General features: G+C 48.4%; 1 protein-coding gene across 8 annotated transcripts; it reads right to left on the reverse strand.

Annotated features, from left to right (window-relative positions):
• Positions 1 to 2,238: 2,238 nt before the first annotated feature.
• ZNF331 (zinc finger protein 331) lies at positions 2,239 to 17,630 on the reverse strand. 8 transcript variants are annotated; one of them, XM_080643762.1, is made up of 5 exons: positions 17,454 to 17,598; positions 14,719 to 14,898; positions 7,926 to 8,005; positions 6,680 to 6,830; positions 2,239 to 4,466 (listed from the first exon to the last, which is right to left on the reverse strand). In XM_080643762.1, exons 3-5 carry the CDS (start codon positions 7,932 to 7,934, stop codon positions 3,133 to 3,135), a joined length of 1,494 nt encoding a protein of 497 aa, XP_080499888.1. In that variant the 5' UTR covers positions 7,935 to 8,005; positions 14,719 to 14,898; positions 17,454 to 17,598; the 3' UTR covers positions 2,239 to 3,132. The 8 variants fall into 8 exon arrangements, with proteins under 8 accessions (XP_080499888.1, XP_080499890.1, XP_080499887.1 ...); XM_080643764.1 differs by lacking the exon at positions 14,719 to 14,898 and adding an exon at positions 16,052 to 16,117 and having other exon boundaries at positions 17,454 to 17,561; XM_080643767.1 differs by having other exon boundaries at positions 2,241 to 4,466; positions 6,680 to 6,806; positions 14,782 to 14,898.
• Between the last annotated feature and the right edge of the window lie 4,069 nt (positions 17,631 to 21,699).

Below are 21,699 nucleotides of genomic sequence, written 5' to 3' on the forward strand. Positions count from 1 at the left end.
GGTCAGTCTACACTGAGTGGCCAGATTATTATGCATTCAGAGATCATAATAATCTGGCCACTCAGTGTATATATACTAGAGGCCCGATGCATGAAATTCGAGCACAGGGCCGGGGGGGTGTCCCTCAGCCTGACCTGCACTATCTCCAATCCAGGAGCCCTCAGGGGATGTCCTGATGGCTTAGGCCCGCTCCCCGTGGTTCTCTGCTCTCTGCGGGGCCTGCCTGCTCCACACCACGGCAACGGCCAAGCAGGCCATGCTGGGAGCTGCCTCCTCCTTGCTGTCAGCATCCACGGAGGCGATGAGGTTAATTTGCATACTCATTCCTGATTGGCTGGTGGGCATCGCAGAGGTAAAGTCAATTTGCATCTCTTTTACTAGTGTAGATATTTATTTCAGACAGGAAGGGAGAGAGAGAGAGAGAGAAACATCAATGATGAGACAGAATCATTGATCAGCTGCCTCCTGCATGCCCCACAACCCGGGTATGTGCCCTGACCTGGAATTGAACTGTGACCTCCTGGTTCATAGGTTGACGCTCAACCACTGAGCCAAGCTGGCTGGGCTTGAATTTTTAACTTTTTCAGTTCCCGCCAAAACTCACTTAGTTCCCGGTGCAGGTCAGCATTTGCAGAGCACCATCCCCAGGGCCAGGTGCTCCTCCCACTGCTTAGCACCTACCCCAGCCCCAGGCTGTGCTCACAGCTCCAGTGTCAGCCCTCAAGGCGCCCCTCCTGGTCTCTCCTTTGTCTCCCTGTCCCTGAGAGTTACCCTCTCCTTCTGCAGGCTTCTCCCATCAGCTCCTCCCCAGCTTCTCCAACACTCCCATGAGCCCCAGCACCCCACCCCCTTGTTCTCAGGTTCCCACCAGGGGCTCTAGTTCTTTCCTCAACATAACCCTTTGCTCTAGGGCTGACCGCCTCAGACGGCTCAGTTCCCCCCAAGTCTGACTGCTCCCAGCACTCTCCTGGGTCTCTACCCCAGGCCCTGGCCCCTTCCTCAGCACAAGCCCACTCCCTGCCCACAGCATTGCCTCCGGTCCCTGTGGCGGGACCTCCAGGATGTGACAGGGGTAGTGTGCCGGCTCAGTTCCTTCCTGAATAGGCCATGTTTGAATATCCAACAAAGACCGCGGCTCATGAGATTTCAATTTTAGCCATTCTATTGAGCGTCTAGGGACGTGGAGGTTTGCTTTGCATTTCCTGGATGGGAAAGGAAGTTGAACACAATGTCATGTACTTACTGGTGACCTGGTGATCTTCTCTTGTTCCATAGTTATTTAAGTCCTCCCCGCCTCTTAATTTATTAATTTTTTATTAAAAATAAAAATATTTGATGAGAGAAACATTGATCTGTTGGTCTGTAACAGGCAGTTACACAGACATGAGTACAGCAAGGAAGATGGGCCAGGAACAGGTCACCAAGGTGGGAAGCCCCAGGGGCCTAGCAAAGGGCATTGTGGGGTGGGACCTTGCCCCCAGTGTCACTGCTGGTCGAGCTGTTTGGACCCTGGACCTTTCCTCCCTAGAGATGACATCTAGGCATCAGTTGCATTTCAGCTCCAGGCCCAGATAAGCAACAAAGGCAGCCCCGGCTGAGGTCAGGACCAGCTGCATGGAATAATGACCCGCTGCCCGCTGCCGACCAGTCCATCAGTGGGAGCCACAACCCTGAACGGCCACACCTGGAAAACTGAATAGTTTATTGTGATCTTCTGGGACCGCCCCCAACATCTCCACGTAACACCCTGCAGCTAGAGGACTCGGTGTGCTCTCCCTCCCGGGAGCCTGTGCCTCCCCCTTCCCTTTCCCCGCCCCTCCAGCCTCCCAAGCTCCAAGGGCCCTTCCTTTACCCCCATAACGCGTTTCCTCAGCCCATTTCTTTCCTGCCTCTGTGATTGACCAAATAAGTGCTCCCTTACAGTTTGGATCTTGGCTCTGAATTCCTTCCTACCCAAGAACCCAAGAACCGAGGCTGTTGACCTCACATGTGGTCTGACCCTACTGGTCAGACACCTGGGGCTGTTCCCGCTACCCACAACAGTTCCACTCTCGGTGCGTTCGTTGGCTGCTTTCTGTATGCGCCCTGACCAGGGATCAAACCCACAACCTTGGCGAGTCAGAATGAGGCTCTAACCACCTGAGTGACTGGCCGGGGCCAATTCATTATTGACTTGGGGCATTCTTTACATTTTCAGGTCCAGGTACAATCTTCTCCCACTCTGCTTCTTGCCTTTCACTTCCTCACAGTGCCACTGATGAATAGAACTTTGTTCCTTTTGAGGAAGTTCAACTTATTTATTTAAAATATATTTTTATTGATTTCAGAAAGGGAGGGAGAAAAACATCAATGATGGGAGACTCATTCATTAGCTGCCTCCTGCACGCCCCACACTGGGGATCGAGCCCACAACCTGGGCACGTGCCCTGACCGGGAATCGAACTGTGACCTCTTGGTTCATAGGTTGATGCTCAACCACTGAGCCATGTAGGTCAGGTGAGGAAGTGTAACTTATGAACCTTATTTTATGTTTAGCACCTTTTATGTCCTAAGAAACAGCATGGGCCCAGGACTGTGAAAACTATTTTCCTGTAGAAGTTTGATAGTCTTTTCTAAACTCGTTACCCCCACAGGGGGTCTTCTTGCACTAATTCACTAACAGCAATGACAGAAACGCAGCTAATGTTTATTGAGTTTGCACAATATTCCAGATACACTTGCAGGGAGTTCCACGTACCAGACTCGTCTAATGGCCCACTGGCAGTATCAGGTGGCTGTCCCAATTTCACAAATATGCACAGGGGTTAAAGGTCATTTCCCCCGAGGCACAGGGAGTCAAGGGGTGGCTGAGGATGACAGCCGGCAGGGTGTGTACCTTGAGGAAAGGCTGTTGCACGTATGTTACATTAGCAGTTATTCCCAGAATGAATCTAAAATAAAATCAAAAGGTACTGGGAACCCTCTATGTATCCATTAAACTAACCCATCCAGTAAACAAACTGTCTACACTGAGTATGTTGTAATCACAGAGGAAAAGTGACTTCTCGTCTCCAAACCTGCCTCTGGCATGACTATCCCGAGATTCTGGAAGGAGAAGAGTGGCCGGTGAAGACTTCCTTATGTGAAATCTCATCACAAATTTGCCTCATGTTGTGGGAGAAACGCGTGCTGTTTAGAGGCCTCTGAACATTCTTTGTCTTCGAAAGGTTTGCCAGCGGCGTGGAGCCCCTGATGTCCTCTATAATGGTGTGCATGGCCACACGCCTTTCCACAGTCCTGACACTCGTGCGGCTTCCCACTGCTGTGCACTTTCTGATGCTGTGTGAGTTGATGGCCATGGCTAAAGGCTTTCCCACACTCTTTACACTCATAGGGCTTCTCTCCGGTATGAATCCGCTCGTGTTTCACCAGGCTGGACCCATAAATAAAGGCCTTCCCACACTCCTTACATTTGTAAGGCGTCTCACCAGTGTGGATTCTCTCGTGCTGGGTCAGGTGATAGCCACAGTTGAAGGCCTTCCCACATTCCGTGCACTTGTATGGCTTCTCCCCCGTATGGATTCTCTGGTGTTTCACGAGGCTTGAACCCCAACGGAAGGCCTTCCCACATTCCTTGCATTCATGAGGTTTCTCACCAGTGTGAATTTTCTGATGCTGAGTAAGGTAATTGACACGGGTAAAGGCCTTCCCGCATTCTTGACATTCGTAGGGCTTCTCGCCCGTGTGAATCCTTTTGTGCTGAGCCAGGCTCGAGCCACAGATGAAGGCCTTCCCACAGTCTTTACATTCGTAGGGCTTCTCGCCGCTGTGAATTCGCTTGTGCTGAATGAGCTTGTACACCCGACTGAAGGTCTTGCCACAGTCCTCGCATTCATAGTCTTTCTCACCAGTGTGGAACCTCTGGTGCTGCGTGAGCTCATCCCCACGGCGAAAGGCCTTCCCGCAGTCTTTACACTCATAGGGCTTCTCACCTGTGTGAATCCTCTTGTGAATGACGAGGCTCGAACCCCAGCGAAAGGCCTTCCCGCAGTCCTTACACTCATAAGGTTTCTCACCGGTGTGAATTTTCCGATGCTGAGTAAGCTGGTTACCCCAGCGAAAGGCCTTCTTACACTCTTTACACTGGTAGGGCTTCTCGCCCGTGTGGATTTTCTGATGCTGAGTCAGCTGGTAGCCACGGCTGAAGGCCTTCCCGCATTCCTTGCACTCATAGGCATTCTCCCTGCGAGGAGGTCTCTGGGGTGGCCTGACAGAGGCCTCTTCCCTGGTGGGGGCTTCCGCACGGCTGGTTTTCCTTCGGTTGAGATACCCCCCTGGAGGGCCCCGCGCCCCTGCTAACTCACCTTCACACACCCAGTCAAGGCCAAGGGACTTGCTTTTCCCGACTGAGTTCCACTTGGAGAAACGCATCTCACAGATGCCTTTTTCTGTAGAAAAATTCTTGGTCTCATGTGGTGACTCCAAATCTAGAGAAAAAAAAAATCACATTTTGTTTCCTTTTAAGAAAAACAAAACAGCCCTAACCGGTTTGGCTCAGTGGATAGAGTGTCGGCCTGCGAAACTGAAGGGCCCCAGGTTCGATTCCGGTCAAGGGCATGTACCTTAGTTGCGGGCACATCCTCTGTAGGGGGTGTGCAGGAGGCAGCTGATTGATGTTTCTCTCTCATCGATGTTTCTAACTCTCTATCACTCTCCCTTCCTCTCTGTAAAAAATCAATAAAATATATTTAAAAAAAAAAAAGAAAAAACAAACAAACAAACAAAGCAAACTACAAACCAAAAGCTTCTCTAGTAGAAATAAAACTTCTGCCCGGCCAGTGTGGCTCAGTGGTTGAGCGTCGACCTAGGAACCAGGAGGTCATAGTTCAATTCCTGGTCAGGGCACATGCCCGGATTGTGGGCTGGATCCCCAGTGTGGGGCATGCAGGAGGCAGCCAATCAGTGATTCTTTCTCATCATGGATGTTTCTCTCCTTCTCTCCTCTCCCTTCCTCTCTGAAATAATAATTAAAAAAAACCAAACATATCTATACTAATAAAAGGGTAATATGCTAATTAGACCGGGAGACCTTCCAGACATCCTTCTGGACAAAGCCATGGTGGCGGGGCTGAGGCAGAGGCGGTTAAGGGCGATCAGGCAAGGAGGGAAGGGTAGTTGGGGGTGATCAGGCCGGCGGAGGGCAGTTGGGGGCGAGCAGGCCCGCGGGGGTGCGGGGGGCAGTTGGGGGCGAGCAGGCCAGCAGGCAGGAGAGCAGTTAGGAGCCAGTGGTCCCCAGATTGCGAGAGGGATCGGGCCTAAACTGGCAGTCGGACATCCCCCAAGGGGTTCCAGATTGGAGAGGGTGCAGGCCAGGCTGAGGGATACTCCCTCCCATGCACGAATTTCGTGCACCGGGCCACTAGTATATATATAAAAAGCCAGTGTCTGTGACAACCAGGACGACCAAACGACTGGTCACCATGAGGTGCATTGAGCACCTCTCGGTCCCTCCCCTGCGGCCCAGAGGCTCTGATTGCAGCAAGGCAGGTGGCAGGCGGGCGGAGCAGTGAGCGTGGCAAGCAGCAGCGGGCAGGTGGGCTGGGCTGCAAGTGTGGCGGGCTACTGCGCACGATTTCACATGCTGGGCCTCTAGTGTGTATGTGTATATATATATATACATATATGTATGTATTTAAAAAAAACTTCTTGTCCTAACCGGTGTGGCTCAGTGGATGATAGAGTGTCGGTCTGAGGACTGAAGGGTCCTGGGTTCAATTCCAGTCAAGGGCTTGATCCCCAGTGGGGGGTATGCAGGAGGCAGCCGATCAATGATTCTCTCTCATCATTGATGTTTCTATCTCTCTCTCTCTCTCCCTTCCCCTCTGAAATCAATAAAAAAATATTTTAAAAAAATTAGCCATAAATATTATGGTTGTTATTTTTCTAACAGAAAAATAAGAAATTTTTTGAGATAATGACAAGATATTATCACCTAATGTTTAACTCAAAGGTCACAGATTTGTAACTTTCAAGCTCATTTCGAGCACAGCGTGTCGGAAATGGAATATACTGTTTGCTTTTATGTGAATTCTGCTCGTCAATCCACCTCTATAGAGAAACCAAGTCACCCTAAAGAATCACGGCCCATTTGGGCATAAACATAATAACACAGTATGAAGCTTGGTTTTCTTGAAGATGGTTGTGAAATAAATATTCCAGAATTCTAGTTCATCCTTTGCTCATGAAGAGAGTGGGAGCTACAGGAAGGGCCAGACGAAGGTGGGAAGATCACTGATGGATGACAAGAGGAAGGTGTGTAATGGTCACTGCCAACCCAGCGAAGCTCAAAGCACTCCCTGGGAATAGGGAACAGGAAGAAGGTTCAACTCATTTCTTTAAAAATTTTTTTTTTTACTGATTTCAGAGAGGAAGGGAGAGGAAGAGAAAGAAAGAAAGATCAATGATGAGAGAGAATCATCGCCTTGTTGTCTCTGCATATTGGGGATCGAGCCCGCAACCCAGGCATGTGCCCTGACTGGGAATCGAACTGTGACCTCCTGGTTCACGGGTCGACACTCAACCACTGAGTCACACCCGCTGGGCTAAACTCCGTCTCTTGAAAGGCAGTCCTAAAATTCACAAGGGAAGGGGCTGACATTCCAGGGAGCAGAGTGTGAGTTATATGACTCAGGCAACTGACCCAGTGAGACCAAGTTGCTGTAGTTCTCCAACATCACGTCCCAGTACAGGTCCCTCTGCGTGGAGTCCAGGCAGGCCCACTCCTCCTGGGAGAAGTCGATGGCCACGTCTGAGAACGTCACGGGACCCTGAGAACACAAACCCACGTGTCCCTGAGGAAACGGAAGGGCAGTTTCAAGATGAAGGAGAGGAGAGGCAGGCCTACGCTCTGGGTAGAGTGGATACAGAAATGGGAGGGGACAGTGAGCGTGTGGCCGTGACAGGCAAAATCCCTCCGTGTGACTGCAGAGAAAAGCCAGCTGCACCTGTGCAATTCTTCTGCACTGCAGCCTGCCGGAGCAGGGACAGAGCGATCCTGGCTTCCTCCCATTCCCAGGCACACGGCCTGCCACATGCCTGCCTCACAGGATTCCTCCGGCTTTGTTTCGGAAATATAACGGGAGATCTCTTATCTTTGAAAACAGGGTTGGCCTGCTTGAATGTTTTCAAGCCTCAAGTTAATCATTTGCCCAGGCTATCTTTTAAGCAGTCTTCCTTTGTAATGACAGGAAACATTTTTAAAATTCCACCACACAGACAGATTAGGCTGAATGACAGTGATTGCACAAAGCGACTCCGGTTTCCCGCATTTCTGAGAGCATGTGATCACTATTCCTCTGTACTGGATGCTCTGACCTGTGACCCCCTCCCCCCCGCCCCCAACCCTTGTTCCTGATTGAAAGGATGCTGGTGGCCAACGACGCAGACGCACACAGAGGTCTGTTCCACAAGGAAAGTGGCCTCTCGGGTCCCCTGGCTCAGCCCCGCCCTGTCTGATGCTCCCGGCCTCAGAGCTTGGGCTGTCCCCACACACTAACCCCGGGGCCAACCAATATGCACACCCTCTTTTCTGCCTGGGAACAGAGGATTTCTGTGTTCTCCTGTGCACAAATGGGTCCAACATCTCCAACAAATCAAACCGTGGACCTGACGCAAATCTCTCTCTCCAGGGACTTTCTTCCTCCATTCCCCCAGCATTCCCGCTGACAAAACACAAGGGAGGCACTGAATCACCAGCGCCATGCTCTGTGAACGTGGGCCCCCAGGTGGGCAAGGGGCTGAGCAGCATCACCTTTCACGGGAATGGGGAGGACGGGAAGCAGGTCACTGGACAGGGTTCCCTGGGCAGGAGGCTTGGGGGTAATTCATAAAACCACCACGGGACCCAAATAGCACCCTGCAAGGAGGGAAGAGAAATACACACTTACGTGGGCCATGTTTAGAATCAGGAACTGATGAATTGTCTAAGAGCTTCCTTCACCGCAGACCGACTCTGGAGAGGGCAGAGCTGGGCCAGGAGAGAGGCATGGAGTCAGTGCATCTGGGTCCCCAGAGTGACTTCACACAACCTTCCTGCTCCCCCATCTTTGCTTTGCAAGGACCCCAGCTTCTTCCCCAACACCCGCACACAGACACCACAGGTCGGGAAAAGATCAGAGAGAAAACAGGCTCTCCCTCAAACTCCAGGAAACCCAGCAGCACAGGACGGAAAAGAGGGATTTTTAGTTATTTTTTTGCTTTGAAGTTAAACCCAGACATTTTAGCAGGAGGATCTTCAGCCAGCTCCGTTAGGGGTAAGTATTAAGGATTTGGTCTTGACCAAAGAGAGGCCTGGCCTTTGTCCTCAGTTTCTGAGAGGCAGTCTGCGTCATACTTGATAGGAAGGTCTTTGTTTTGGGTAGTAGCTGGCCATGCTGCATCTTAGGGTGGGCCTCACCATACCCAACAGTATTAGGGTGGGGCTGGCCATACCCAACAGTCTTAGGGTGGGCCTCACCATACTCAACAGTCTTAGGGTGGGGCTGGCCATGCCTAACAGTCTTAGGGTGGGGCTGGCCATGCCCAACAGTCTTAGGGTGGGGCTGGCCATACCCAACAGTATTAGGGTGGGCTTCACCAAACCTAACATTCTTAGGGTGGGGCTGGCTATGCCCAACATTCTTAGGGTGGGCCTCACCATACCCAACATTCTTAGGGTGGGGCTGGCCATACCCAACAGTATTAGGGTAGGGCTGGCCATACCCAACAGTATTAGGGTGGGGCTGGCCATACCCAACAGTATTAGGGTGGGGCTGGTCATACCTAACAGTATTAGGGTGGGGCTGGCCTTATCCAACATTCTTAGGGTGGGGCTGGCCATACCCAACAGTCTTAGGGTAGGCGCTCCTCATCCTAGAAGGACCAAGAGATTTGGATGGGGGATTTGGGTCATGGGGTATCAGTTGACCTAATCAATCAGGTCTATATTTCTCTATAATCAAGTCAATTAGTGGTGCTGATGTGATGAAGCCCTGGTGAACCAGGTGAGTCCCTGGTGGGCAGTGCCCTCGGGGCGAGGACACCGGAGCTCAGGTTGTGAACACCCCTGCACCTGGACTTACACACCTGCTTCCTCGGCTGATGCTAATCTGTGCTCTTTCCCTGTAATAAACCGTACCTGAGAGAAGAGCTTCCAGTGAGTTCTGGGAGTCCTTCTCGTCCTGAATTATTGAACCTGAGGCTGGTTTCTGGAAACTCCCAAACCTGCAGTTGGTGTCAAAACTGAGGGTGGTCCTCAAACCCCCCAATGTGGCTAACTCTGGGGAGGGGCACTGTGATCAGGACCTGAGTGGGTGTGCTGAGGGTGCCTAGCCTCACTCGGAGTCCATCCTGCTCCCTCCCGTCACACTGTCCAGGGTCAGGAGAGGCTGCATCATCCAAACTTGAAACTCTTCTGGCCTCCAGAGAGGGTGACATGAGTCAGGACCTGGCAGGTGGACAGGAAAAGCTGACCGAATAAACGCATGCAGACTATGGATGCAGAACATCGAGGTCAGTGGTTATTTACTGCTAAGCTGGAAGAAATACTTAGAATCTGAAAAATATTTCAGATATATCGTCAGTAGGAAAATAAGGTTATCAAAACTTTATCAACTTCTATATATAAGCCCGGCCATGGTGGCTCAGTGGTTGAGCTTCGACCTATGCCCTAAGACAGTGGTCGGCAAACTGAGGCTCGCGAGCCACATGCGGCTCTTTGGCCCCTTGAGTGTGGCTCTTCCACAAAATACCAAGGCCTGGGTGATTCTATTTTGAAGAAATGGCGTTAGAAGAAGTTTAAGTTTAAAAAATTTGGCTCTCAAAAGAAATTTCAATCGTTGTACTGTTGATATTTGGCTCTGTTGACTAATGAGTTTGCCGACCACTGCCCTAGGAGGTCACAGTTCAAGTCCCGGTCAGGGCACATGCCTGGGTTGCGAGCTCAATCCCCAGTGTGGCGTGTGCAGGAGGCAGCCAATTTAATGATTCTCTCTCATCATTGATGTTTCCATCTCTTTCTCCCTCTCCCTTCCTCTCTGAAATCAATAAAATAGATATATTTTTAAAATTCCATATATGAATATACATACATCATACAGTGTGTGTATATATTCATATATGTGATAGATGAATAAATATACACACATATATGGAGACAAACACACAGATGCTGACAAACAGACATCAACAGAGCGGGAGATCAAAGTAGAAAGAGAGGAAGGGAAGAGAGCATCCTGGAAGTCCAGACGCCTTGCATAGCGGGCCTGAAGCTGCCATCCTTCAGCCTGCTGCAAGGCTGGTCCTTGGCTGGACTCGCAGGGTTCCCGCCACTCCCTCAATGAGGACAGTGGCTCACGCTCCTGGAATGTTTGTATGTGCTACGCAGAGGGTGCCTACGTGACTGACACCTGATAAAAACCCGGGCTCCCAGGCTGCGAGCTTCCCCACAGACAACACTGCATGTGGTTGGAATGTGATGGAGGGAGGACTAAGGCCTGTGCGCCTTTCCCTGGCTGACTGCCTGGACCCTTTCGCTGTAATACCTCTTGGCCACGTGTAGGACAATGGGTTGGATCCTGAGTCCGCCCAGAGCAGGGGTGGGGAACCTTTTGCTGCCAGGAGCCATTTGGATATCTATAACATCATTCCTGGGCCACACCAAATTATCAACTAAACAATGGCCTGCTATGTTTGGTCAGACACTTAATTAACTTAGGAGACCTGACGTCAGTGCCCACAGTGAGAGGGGTGCCCTGCTCCTAGCACCTGTCAGGACACGTTACTTGCAGTTCGCCAGGGGCCTCGACCGCAGGCTGCCATGTGCTCCTTCCAGTCAGAGTCCCCCTTCCTTGCTGGGTGGTAAGCAATTACCGGCAACCATGTCCTTTCAGTCATTCCAAGCACTAATACCTCAGGGTCAGGCTCATCGCAGGCACTTAACTGAAGTATGATTTTGGCTCAAAATTCTACTTTTTGGCATGTATCCTAAGCAAGAATATATATATATATATATATATATATATATATATATATATATATATATATATATATATTTTTTAAGAATATATATATATTTAAAAAGACTAATATGCAAAGTGTCCCCTCAGGAGTTTGACCAATCACTATGACACACACTGACCACCAGGGGGCAGCACGGAATAAAGGAAGGCCCCAGTCGGGAGCCAGAAGGCCCAGATCGGCCCTGATCACTGGCCAGGCCTAGGGACTCTACCCGTGCAAGAATTTTGTGCACCAGGCCTCTAGTATATATATCTGTATATATATTCCCCAAAAATGTATACACACTTTAAATAATTATTAATTCCAATAGGTTAAATCGAAAAAGAAAGAAAGATCAACTTAGCTATCAGCTGTTAAGTGTATACATTTGGGGGGGACACCCAGTATATGTACCATGACCTCCTGGTTCATAGGTTTCATGGGTCAACCACTGGGCCATACTGGCTGGGCTCAAGTTTCTTCTTTTTTTTTTTTTAAAGCAAGGGCCCTAGAAGCTTGGAAGTGAGGAAGGTAATGGTAACAGGCCTGGGAGGAGGGGGAGGGGGGAGAGGGAGGAGGGAGAGGAGGGGAGGGGGGGAGGGGAGGGGAGGAGAGGGGAGGAGAGGGGAGGAGAATGGAGAGTGTTGGCGTGCCTGGGAGGGAGCGCACACTCTCAAGTTTCTCCTTTATGAGCTCCTTAGGAAATTGACATGTTTGGCAGCAGGCCTGCATTAATCCCATTATAAGAAATATCACTTAAGACAGTTCCAAAGTTAAAGAAAAAATAATAAAGAAAAAACCCCACAGTTGGAGCGTGGTATATTGCAGTCAGTGAGAGAAAGCTGAATGAATGGGCCTGTGGTAGACTGAACGGCTGTCTCCCAAGACGCACACGTCCTAATGCTGGAAACTGGGAATATGTTATATGAAATGGCAAAGGGGAGTCAGGTTGCAGTTGGACTGAAAGTCACTAATCAGCTGACCTTAAAACAGGGAGATCATCCAAATTATCCAGGTGGGTCCAATGTAATCGAAAAAGTAGATGAGGGGTGTCAGAAGGAGAGAGAAAGATGTGAGAAGAAAAGCAGGGACAGCGTGATGTGACATGAGGGGACTTGTCTCTGCCGCCTTTGAAGATGGAGGAATGGACTGTAATTCCAGGAACGCAGGCAGCCTCTGGAGCTGGGAAAGGCAGGGAAAGAGTGCCCCCTAGAGCCTCTGAAAGGGAACGCAGCCTTACCAACACCTTGGGTTTAGCCCAAGCAAGTCAAACCCGCGGCCGCAGGCCCACAACCAATATTTTTGCAGCCCAGCCAATATAACAGTATGTAAGAAACGTTTTGTGTTTGTTTTTTTTTTAATATTTTTTTTATTGATTTCAGAGAGGAAGGGAGAAGAGAGAGAAACATCAATGATGAGAGAGAATCATGGATCAGCTGCCTCCTGCACACCCCCCACTGGGGATCAAGCCCGCAACCCAGGCATGTGCCCTTGGCCGGAATTGAACCTGGGACCCTTCAGTCCGAAGGTTGACGCTCTATCCACTGAGCCAAACCGGCTAGGGCTGTAAGAAACATTTTAATAAAGATTTCGCAACTTAATTTTTACAATATCCTGTTATACATAATTATTAATAACGAACTACAACGTTCGCTAATGACTGATGACTATGACTATAATCCTGTGGCATTCATCTCCCTTATCTGCCTTACGCGCAGGCACACCATTTCTCTCCACTAATATTAGCAGGGAATATTCTAGCAACCTATTGCCACATCATTATTCTTGGACTGATATGTTTGGTGTGCGCAACAGGAAATATTTCACTTTCAGAGAACAAGAAAAATAGGTTTATTTGCATTACGCTTATTAATTTGTGCAGTTATTCAGTGTCTGGTAAGTTCATGTTCAAGAAAAAATATTAATTTTTATTAAAATGTTCTATTATTTTATGTTAACCATGACTCATTTATTTTAGCCCTTTGTATTCAACATGTCTCTAGTGAAATAAACCCACATTTCTATGAAAATTGAGGCTTTTGTTTTTTTGCGGCCCACATACACCTAAACCTTGTTTATTCGGCCCGTGTTAGCCTTTGAGTTTGACATGCTTGTTTTAGTCCCGGGCATTTTGGACTTCTAACCTGTAGGACTGCACCATAACAAATCTGTGCTGTGTTAAGCCGCTAAGTCTGTGGCAATGTGTTACAGCAGCAACAGAAAACTGACACAAGGCCCAGTATTGAAAAAACGGGTGACAAACCAATACGACCTCCCTGACCTTGCACATCCTTCCCCGGTGTCTCTAATGCCATCAGACTCAGAGCAACAACAGCTAAGCTGCTCCGTGGCCCGATTAGGGAAAGTGTGCAAAGCAGATAGAAGAGTGTTTGGTACAGGGAAGGTGCTCAATACATGTGGCCCCTCTCCCTTCCTCCTTCATTGTATAAGCAATTCAAGTGTCATATCGAATAGGATACTTAAAAATTGTTTTATTAAATAAAATTTCAACTAAGTAAAAATGTTCATGCCTAATATTGTTTATAACTATGAGTACTGTTTAATATTACATCACATGCATTTTTCCTTCTTATGACTATTTCTAAACATCACTCTTCATAGCTGCATAATACTTCATAACATGAATTGGGTGTGATTTACTTTATTTCTTTTTTAATTTTATTTTATTGTTTAAAGTATTATAAATAGTAGTACATATGTCTCCTTTTTTGGGTGTGATTTACTTGAACCATTTCCATCATTCTGAATACTGGCTGTGGTCTGAACACAGCCTTTGGTTCCAGACCAAGGTTCTAATTTTGGGGGGCATGTTCACACTTGTGAATGCCTTAAGTTATAGATTTTTTCTGAGGAAGAAAGCCATATGCAATAAGTCTATATACAATTTCCCTTGGAAAATGGAAAATGCAATTAAAGGAAGGACCTCAGGCTAAGGATTCCTGTTCTAGGCTCTGGTTCATTTAAAAAAATTTTTTTAAATTGATTTTAAGAGGAAGGGAGAGGGAGAGAGAGACAGAAATATCAGTGATGAGAGAGAATCATTGTTTGGCTGTCTCTTGCATGCCCCACACTGGTGATCGAGCCCAAAACCTGGGCATGTACTAGTACACTGACCGGGAATCGAACCATGACCTTCTGGTTCATAGGTCAATGCTCAACCAATCACTGAGCAACACCAGCCAGGTGCTCTGGTTCATTTTGAGAACTTGTAAGTATCCATCACAATGACCTTCGTATGTATGTTGCCTCTGAACTATAGAGCATCCAGACTTACCACATAGAGAAAACAGAATGTACTGATGGAGCCTACAACCCTGGCATGTGCCCTTCACCGGAATCGAAACTGAGACCCTTCAGTCTGCAGGCCGACACTCTATCCACTGAGCCAAACCGGCTAGGGTTTTACATTTTTAAAGGGTTGTGAAAACAAAAAGAAATGATCAAAAAACAAAGGAGGAGGAGGAGGGGGCATAATTCTGTACACTTGAACCATGAGCTGCACATGTGACTTCCTTCCAAAGAGTATAAGCATGGAAAGGGGGGAACAGGGGTAACTTCCCAGCAGAGGAAACTGACCAACACTACCCTGGCCAGCACTATCAAGGGCAACCTCAACAACCGTGAATCGTGTTGACAGTTGTACCCTCTGTGACCTTTCACCCTCAAACCCATGCAGCTAACCTAATCACCAGACAACCATCAGCTTCCAGGGCGTGAACGTCCTGCCAAATGCCTGATCAGTACCGTACATCTTCAAGGTCGTCAGGAACAAGGGGAGTCTGAGGAACCGTCACAGCCAAGAGGAGCCTAAGGAGACATGACAACCAACTGTACCGTGGTCTCCTGGATGGGATCCTGAAACTGATGAAGAAGATTATGTAAAAACTAAGGGAAAGGAATAAAGCACGGACTTCAGTTAACAATAACGTATCACAATTGGCCCATTCAGCCCTGACTGGTTTGGCTCAGTGGATAGAGCGTCAGCCTGTGGACTCAAGGGCCCAGGTTCGATTCCGGTCAAGGGCATGTACCTTGGTTGCGGGCACACCCCCAGTGGAAGGCGTGCAGGAGGCAGCTGATGGATGTTTCTCATCGATGTTTCTAACTCTCTATCCCTCTCCCTTCCTCTCTGTAAAAAAATCAATAAAATATATATATTTTTAAAAATCGGCCCATTCAGTATAATGAATGTGCCATGCTAATGGAACTTGGTAATAATGGGGAAATTGGGGGCAGGGTACCTGGGAATTGTACAAAAAATTCTTTGGAATTCTTCTGTGAATCTAAAACCATTCTAAACAAATAAATCCATTGAAAAAGAACAGCCTGCAGCCACATGTAACCCACAAAACATAAAATACTTAACACAGGATCCTCTACGGAAAATGCTGACCAACCCAGGCTCTACGTCCAGAAGGCATACCCAGTATCAACTGCTTCTCACAGTTCATACAAGATGCAACTAAGCTACAACTGTCAGACCTCAAACAAGACCCGGCTCATGCAACACATTTCTATTTACTGATTACTGGAAAAAACAAAAAACAAACCCTGGCTTTCTGGCAAAGACCTTCGCTCAAACCTCACTCTCAAAAGCCTCCCAAGGCTGGCTGCTTTGTCATTTACTACAACGATCACACCTTCTCCTCTCCTATTGTGATCTGAAAGGCAGGCCTGTGGAAGGGCCGAAGATGTCTAGTGTCCGGTTCCACCCAAAGACGAGTATCCTCCTCACCAACTCACACTGAACTAAAGCGCAAACACTAACCTCCCACTGGCATTCCATTCCATCAGCCGCAGGGATGTGAACAATTGGCCACGCGAATGCTCACCAGGGAGGGTGGCTCAGTGGGGAGGACACTGGGGAATACACCTGCACCGCCCTGTCTCACCTCCTGGGGAGGAAGCACTGGGATAGGTCACTGTTAGGGGGACGCTTTTGGCCAAGGAAAGAAAATATTCCTCCGCCCTAGAAACAAATCATTTACTGAACAACAACAAAATTCACCAAAACCTTGATTTTAACCCGTGTGACGATTCTTCTCCCTCCCAGGGATGCTTTATGTGCAGGAGGGCTGGCCTGGTGGAAAGAGTAGGAGAGAATGAGACACCAGGTCCTTTCTGGAGCACAGACTACATCAGAACATACCCTCCACCAAGGCCACACCTGTCCCCATGGCATGCATATCTAAAACCAGAAACGAGGGGGAACTCGGATCTGAGTATTTCAGAGATTCCTGGGGACTAGGCTCCAGTGACCAGGGTCTTGTCACTGCGCAGCTGCCCCCTCCCCCCACCTGTCAAGTCTGGGACCTCTTCCCGGCAAAACAGGATCTTATTCCTGAGGCCCTTCTGTCCTGTCATTCAGGCAGCCCGTGGGAAGAGCACTTGAGCGCTGAAACTGCCATCTCAGGGGCGATGCGCCCTTCTTTATTTTTACTTTTTTAAAGAATGCTACTTGCGCCCTCGCTGGTTTGGCTCAAGAGCATCGGCCTGCGGGACTGAAGGATCCCAGGTTGGATTCTGGTGCCCGGTTCTGGGCTCCACCCCCAGGAGAGGGGTACAGGAGGTGGCCAATCCATGATTCTCACTCATCATTGATGTATCTCTCTCTCCCTCCCTCTCTGAAATCAATAAAAATATATTTAAAAAGAATGCTACTCGTGCAAGTCAGAATCTGATACCAGCTGAATGGTGACAGCTTTGCCGATAAACAAGAAAATGCTCTTCCCTGGCTAGGAAGGGATTTCCCGCCTCTTGCTGTCACTTTCATTACAGGGTCAGGCTCTGACTTCCCACTGGGGCCCCTGCGTCTAGGCGGGTACCTCCTGGCGGGAAGGTGACAGCAGAGGAGCGGCAGGGACATCACAGCTACGGCTCACACTGCCACACACAGCCCGGTCCTCACTCCATGGTGGCCACGCACCCAATCCTGCACCCAATCCTCCGAACAAGCTCACACCCACCGACACCCACGTCAGAGTCACCGTGCCCGGCCCCGACCACCCGGTGGAGAGGCAAAGGCATATCTCGCAGCCATGGCGACGCAGCCGGGCCCTGCCACCCCCGCGGAGCCCACGCGCAGGTAACTGACACGGAGCAGAGGCACCCTCAACACAATCGCGCGCAGGTGCGTCACAGCGTGGGGACCGGGCCTGCCGCCCGCGCCGACGCTCATTAGCCCCGGGGGCGTGGCCCGGTCCCTGACACTGACACTGACACACATACACACACTCACACTCACACACTCACACGCGCGCGCACTTCTCTCCGCAGCCGCTCCCGCAGCCATAGGCCGAGGCTGCGCTTCGGGCCTCCTCGCCCGGGGCGTCTCGCGCCCCGACACCCGGCCCCCCACCCTCACCCCTACCCCCCGCATTCCGCGCCGGCTTCCTCCTGGGATGCTATCAGCTTACCGCTTGGGACCCAATGACCCACAGGGCGTCGGGAGGAGGCGCAAAAGGGCTGAGGTTAACTCTGGATGGCATCCAGCGAAGCCGGAGCCTAAAAACCTTGTGCGCAGGGGACGCGTCTCCCAGAATGCAACGCGGAGCGCTAAATGAAGCCGCGCCTTAGGGACCTCTGGGAAATGTAGTCCAGAATCCGGGGATCCGCGAAGATGGAAGCGGCTCACCTTCCCAGCGTGCCACTCTCCAAGGCCCTAAAGAACACTGTCGCAGAGACTTCTGGGAAATGCAGTTCACAGGGCGAGCCCCTGGAGCTGGAAGCGGGGCCTTCAGAAGGCACCTGGCCCTGTCCCCTAAAGGACCCGTGCCTCCAGAATATTTGGGAGGGCGTAGGGAGAGAATGGATTACAGAGTTGCAGAATCTACAAATGCTGGGAGCCCTACCCACCCTTCAGATTTCTCCTAGCAAGAATTTAGGCCCCTGCTAAGGACAAGGTGCCACCAACTCCTGGGAAAGGTAGCGTGCCAAGGAAGGAATCGCCAAAAGAAAAGATGGGAGTCCCGAGGTGTTGATTGCTCCTCACCTGCATTTCGGACCCTTTCATTGGGGTAGCTAGATAGCAATGTGTGTGATGTTACTTTGGAATTATAGTTGATTCTTGAACGACATGGTTTGAACTGCCAGGGACGGCTTATACTGGGATTCTCTCCCCCACCCCCGAAAAAACAACAACAGTCAGCCCTTCCTGTCCATGGGTTTTGCATCCAGGGAGTCAACCAACCAATTACAAACAGTATTTTGATCCGGTTGGGAATCCCTGATGCAGAGGGCTGACTGCATGCATTATTCTACCCACTTTTATATAAGGGCCTTGGGAACTTGAGCACCCACGGATTTTGGTATCCGCAGGGGTCCTGCAACTAATTCCCCATGGTATCCAGGGCTGGACATAGTTTTAAAGTTTGTGGGATTTTTGTTTTTGGTTTTTTGGGGGTGTTTTTTTTTTTTTTTTTTTTTTTTTTTGGAAGGAGGGGTGTCAAAATTATGCAGGTTTGATTTGGCACCGTGGTTGGAACGTGGACCAGAGCACTGAAAGGTTCCAGGTGTGATTTCGGTCAAGGGCACATACCTCAGTTGCAGGCTCAATCCCCAGTCCCCATCAAAGTGTGTGCAGGAGGCAACCAATCGATGTATATAGAAACATCAATGATGAGAATCATTGATCGACTGCCTCCTGCATCCCCGCCCGCCACCCGCGCCCCCCCCCCCTCCCGCCTCCACTGGGGATCAAGCCTGCAACCTGGGCATGTGCTCTCCTGATTCACATAGGTCAATGCTCAACCACTGGGCCATGCCCTGGCTAATGTCTCTTTCACATCTATGTTTCTCCCCCTCCCTTCCATTCTAAAAATCCAATGGAAAAATTATCCTCAGGTGAGAATTAACAAAAAGTTATACAGGTTTGCAATTGCACCGAGGTCCACACCCCTAGCCCTCATGGTTTTGTTTGTTTTTAAATTTGATTGATTTTAGAGACAGAGGAAGAGAGAGAGAAATATTGATTTGTTGTTCCACTTATTTATGCCTTTAGGGCTGCTTCTTGTATGTGCCCTGACCGTGGATTGAACCCGAAAGCCTGGTGTATCCAGATGACCCTTTAATCAACTGAGCTACAGGGCCAGGGCCCTCATGGTTTTTTTTGTTTGTTTGTTTTTTTTTTTTGTTTTTTTTTTTTAGGGTTAACTGTAAAAGAATTCCTAGTCACGCTAGCTGGTTTGGCTCAATGGATAGAGTGTCAGCCTGCAGACTGAAGGGTCCCAGGTTCTATTCCGGTCAAAGGCACATGCTCGGATTGTGGGCTCAATCCCCAGTAGGGGGTGTGCAGGAGTCAGCCAATCAATGATTCTCGCTCATCATTAATGTTTCTACTCCCTTCCTCTCTGAAATCAATAAAAATATATTTTTAAAAAAGAATTCCTAGTCCCCATCTACTATTAAGTGGTTGATTTTTTAAGATTGAGATTTTCCTCTTAGATCATTATGTATTTTTTTTTTTTAATTTTGGATTTCTGACATTCTTTTACATCCATTAACTGGTATGTTTTTATAAAATAAGGCTTCCCTTTATAAAGTGGGACTATGTGGTTACATCTAATATTGATCTCATTGTAAAGGCAAGATGTTTGTGTTTGCCTCTTTAATAATCAGTTGTTTTATTTATTTGAATTTTTATAAGAATTTATTTGAACCCAAACTGAAGACAACTGCTGGAGAGCAAGATCTCAAATGTTTCAGTAATTAGTTGTTTTAAAAACCACCTTGAATGTTGATAAATTTGTGGGGGTTTTTTTGGCCTTTTTTAATTTTTTTAATTATTATTTTTTAAAAATATATTTATTGACTTCAGAGAGGAAGAGAGAGGGAGAGATAGAAACCCCAATGATGGGAGAGAATCATTGATAACCTGCCTCCTGCACACCCCACACAGGGGATCGAGCCTGCAACCTGGGCCTGTACCCTGACTGGGAATGGAACCATGACCTCCTGGTTGATAAGTCAATGCTCAACCACTGAGCCACACCAGCTGGGCCATTTTCTTTTTACATTATTATTATGGAGCCAATTGTATTTTAATTGAATCAAGTTACAGAAATCAATATTCCTTATACGGGCCCAAATGCTCACAATAATAGCAATGATAATCCTCTTTACAGCACCTTCTGCTTTCTTTTAAAAGTTTTATCCTCACCCTGGCTGGTGATCTCAGTGGTTAGAGAGCCAGCCTGCACACAGAAGGGTGGAGGGTTCGATTTCCGGTCCAGAGTACATACCTCCACCCCCCATCAGAGCACCTGTGGGAGGCAACAATTCGGTATGCCTTTCTCACATCAATGTTTCTCTCTCTCTCTCTCCCCTTCCTTCTTTTCCTCCCTCTCTCCCTTCCTTCCTCCCTTCTACTCTCTCTGAAAAGCAATGGGGAAAATATCCTCAGGTGAAGATTAACAACAAAAAAAGAGGGCAAAATGAAGACATTTCCAGACGAATAATGTGCAGACTTTTACGACTCATTAAGAAACCAACCCAGTTTAAAAAAGGCATGGGAAAAAGAACTGCAATAGACCTTTCACCAAAGAGACAGGAATGAGAATATGATCAGCATTATTAGGCGTTTGGAAAATACAAATCAAAACAATAATGAAATGTTATACCCACTACAATACAAAGAGTGAAAATATTTTTAGGTGGGCTATGGGGACACTGAAAGCCTTCTCTATTTTTGCTCAGAATGTGAAACAGTATAGCCCTTTCCATTAAAACAATCTATATATTTAAGGGAAATGTATTATTTTCTAGGAGATTATGTTACAAATACTGATTGAAAAATAACTGAAAAGCCTGAACAACCAATTTTATTTTATTTTTTCCTTTCGCCATCTACAGTTTTATTCTCTGTAAGCAAGAAAATAGTCTGTCCAACCCTAGATGGTTTGGCTCAGTGGATAGAGCGTTGGCCTGCAGACTGAAGGGTCCAAGGTTCGATTCCAGTCAAGGGCACAGGGGGCGTGCAGGAGGCACCCAATCAATGATTCTCTCTCATCACTGATGTTTCTCTCTCTCCCTCTCTGAAATCAATAAAATATATATATTGAAACAAGGGTAGTGTTAAAAAAAAAAAAGATGATACCTGGAACAGGGCCTTCAATCCAGCATGCCCATCAGCCATTGTCTTCTTATTAATTCTTCCTTGCTCTCTGACAAGTCATCACCCATTTGTTGGAACTTTCCAGACAGCGCATCCCACACATGTATTTGATCACCTTCAATTCAGCCATCTCACATCTGAAAAGTTTTAAGACGTGGGCCTGCTCTGGGGTGAGCACCTCCCATCACTCTCCTCGTACACCTCACAGCAGGGCAGCAGGGTCACTACACCTCTCTTGAGGACAGTGCGCAGGCCCGGCTGCCTCAGCTGTGGCTCCAAGGATGGGGGAACTGCTCCAGGAGCTCCAGGTCCAGGTTCATGGTGAAAGTTACTTTGTTTCCAGCACCCACAGAGTCTGTTTCGTGAACCACTCATGCACTTCCTGCTTCGTGTGAATAGTGAAAAGGAGACCAACTTCACCCCTCAACTTCTTTTTTTCAAAAAAATATATATTTTAATTATTTTTTACAGAGAGGAAGAGAGAGGGATAGAGAGTTAGAAACATCAATGAGAGAGAAACATCAATCAGCTGCCTCCTGCACACCTCCTAT

The sequence above is a fragment of the Plecotus auritus genome (genome assembly GCF_963455305.1).
Source record: "Plecotus auritus genome assembly, chromosome: 10".
Classification (NCBI taxonomy): Eukaryota; Metazoa; Chordata; class Mammalia; order Chiroptera; family Vespertilionidae; genus Plecotus; species Plecotus auritus.

Excerpts from the sequence above, each read along its gene's own strand:
- ZNF331 (XM_080643762.1), bottom strand. Across the intron at positions 4,467-6,679 it reads CAGCAACTTGGTCTCACTGG|ATTTGGAGTCACCACATGAG; the intron begins GTCAGTTGCCTG and ends TTTTTTCTCTAG.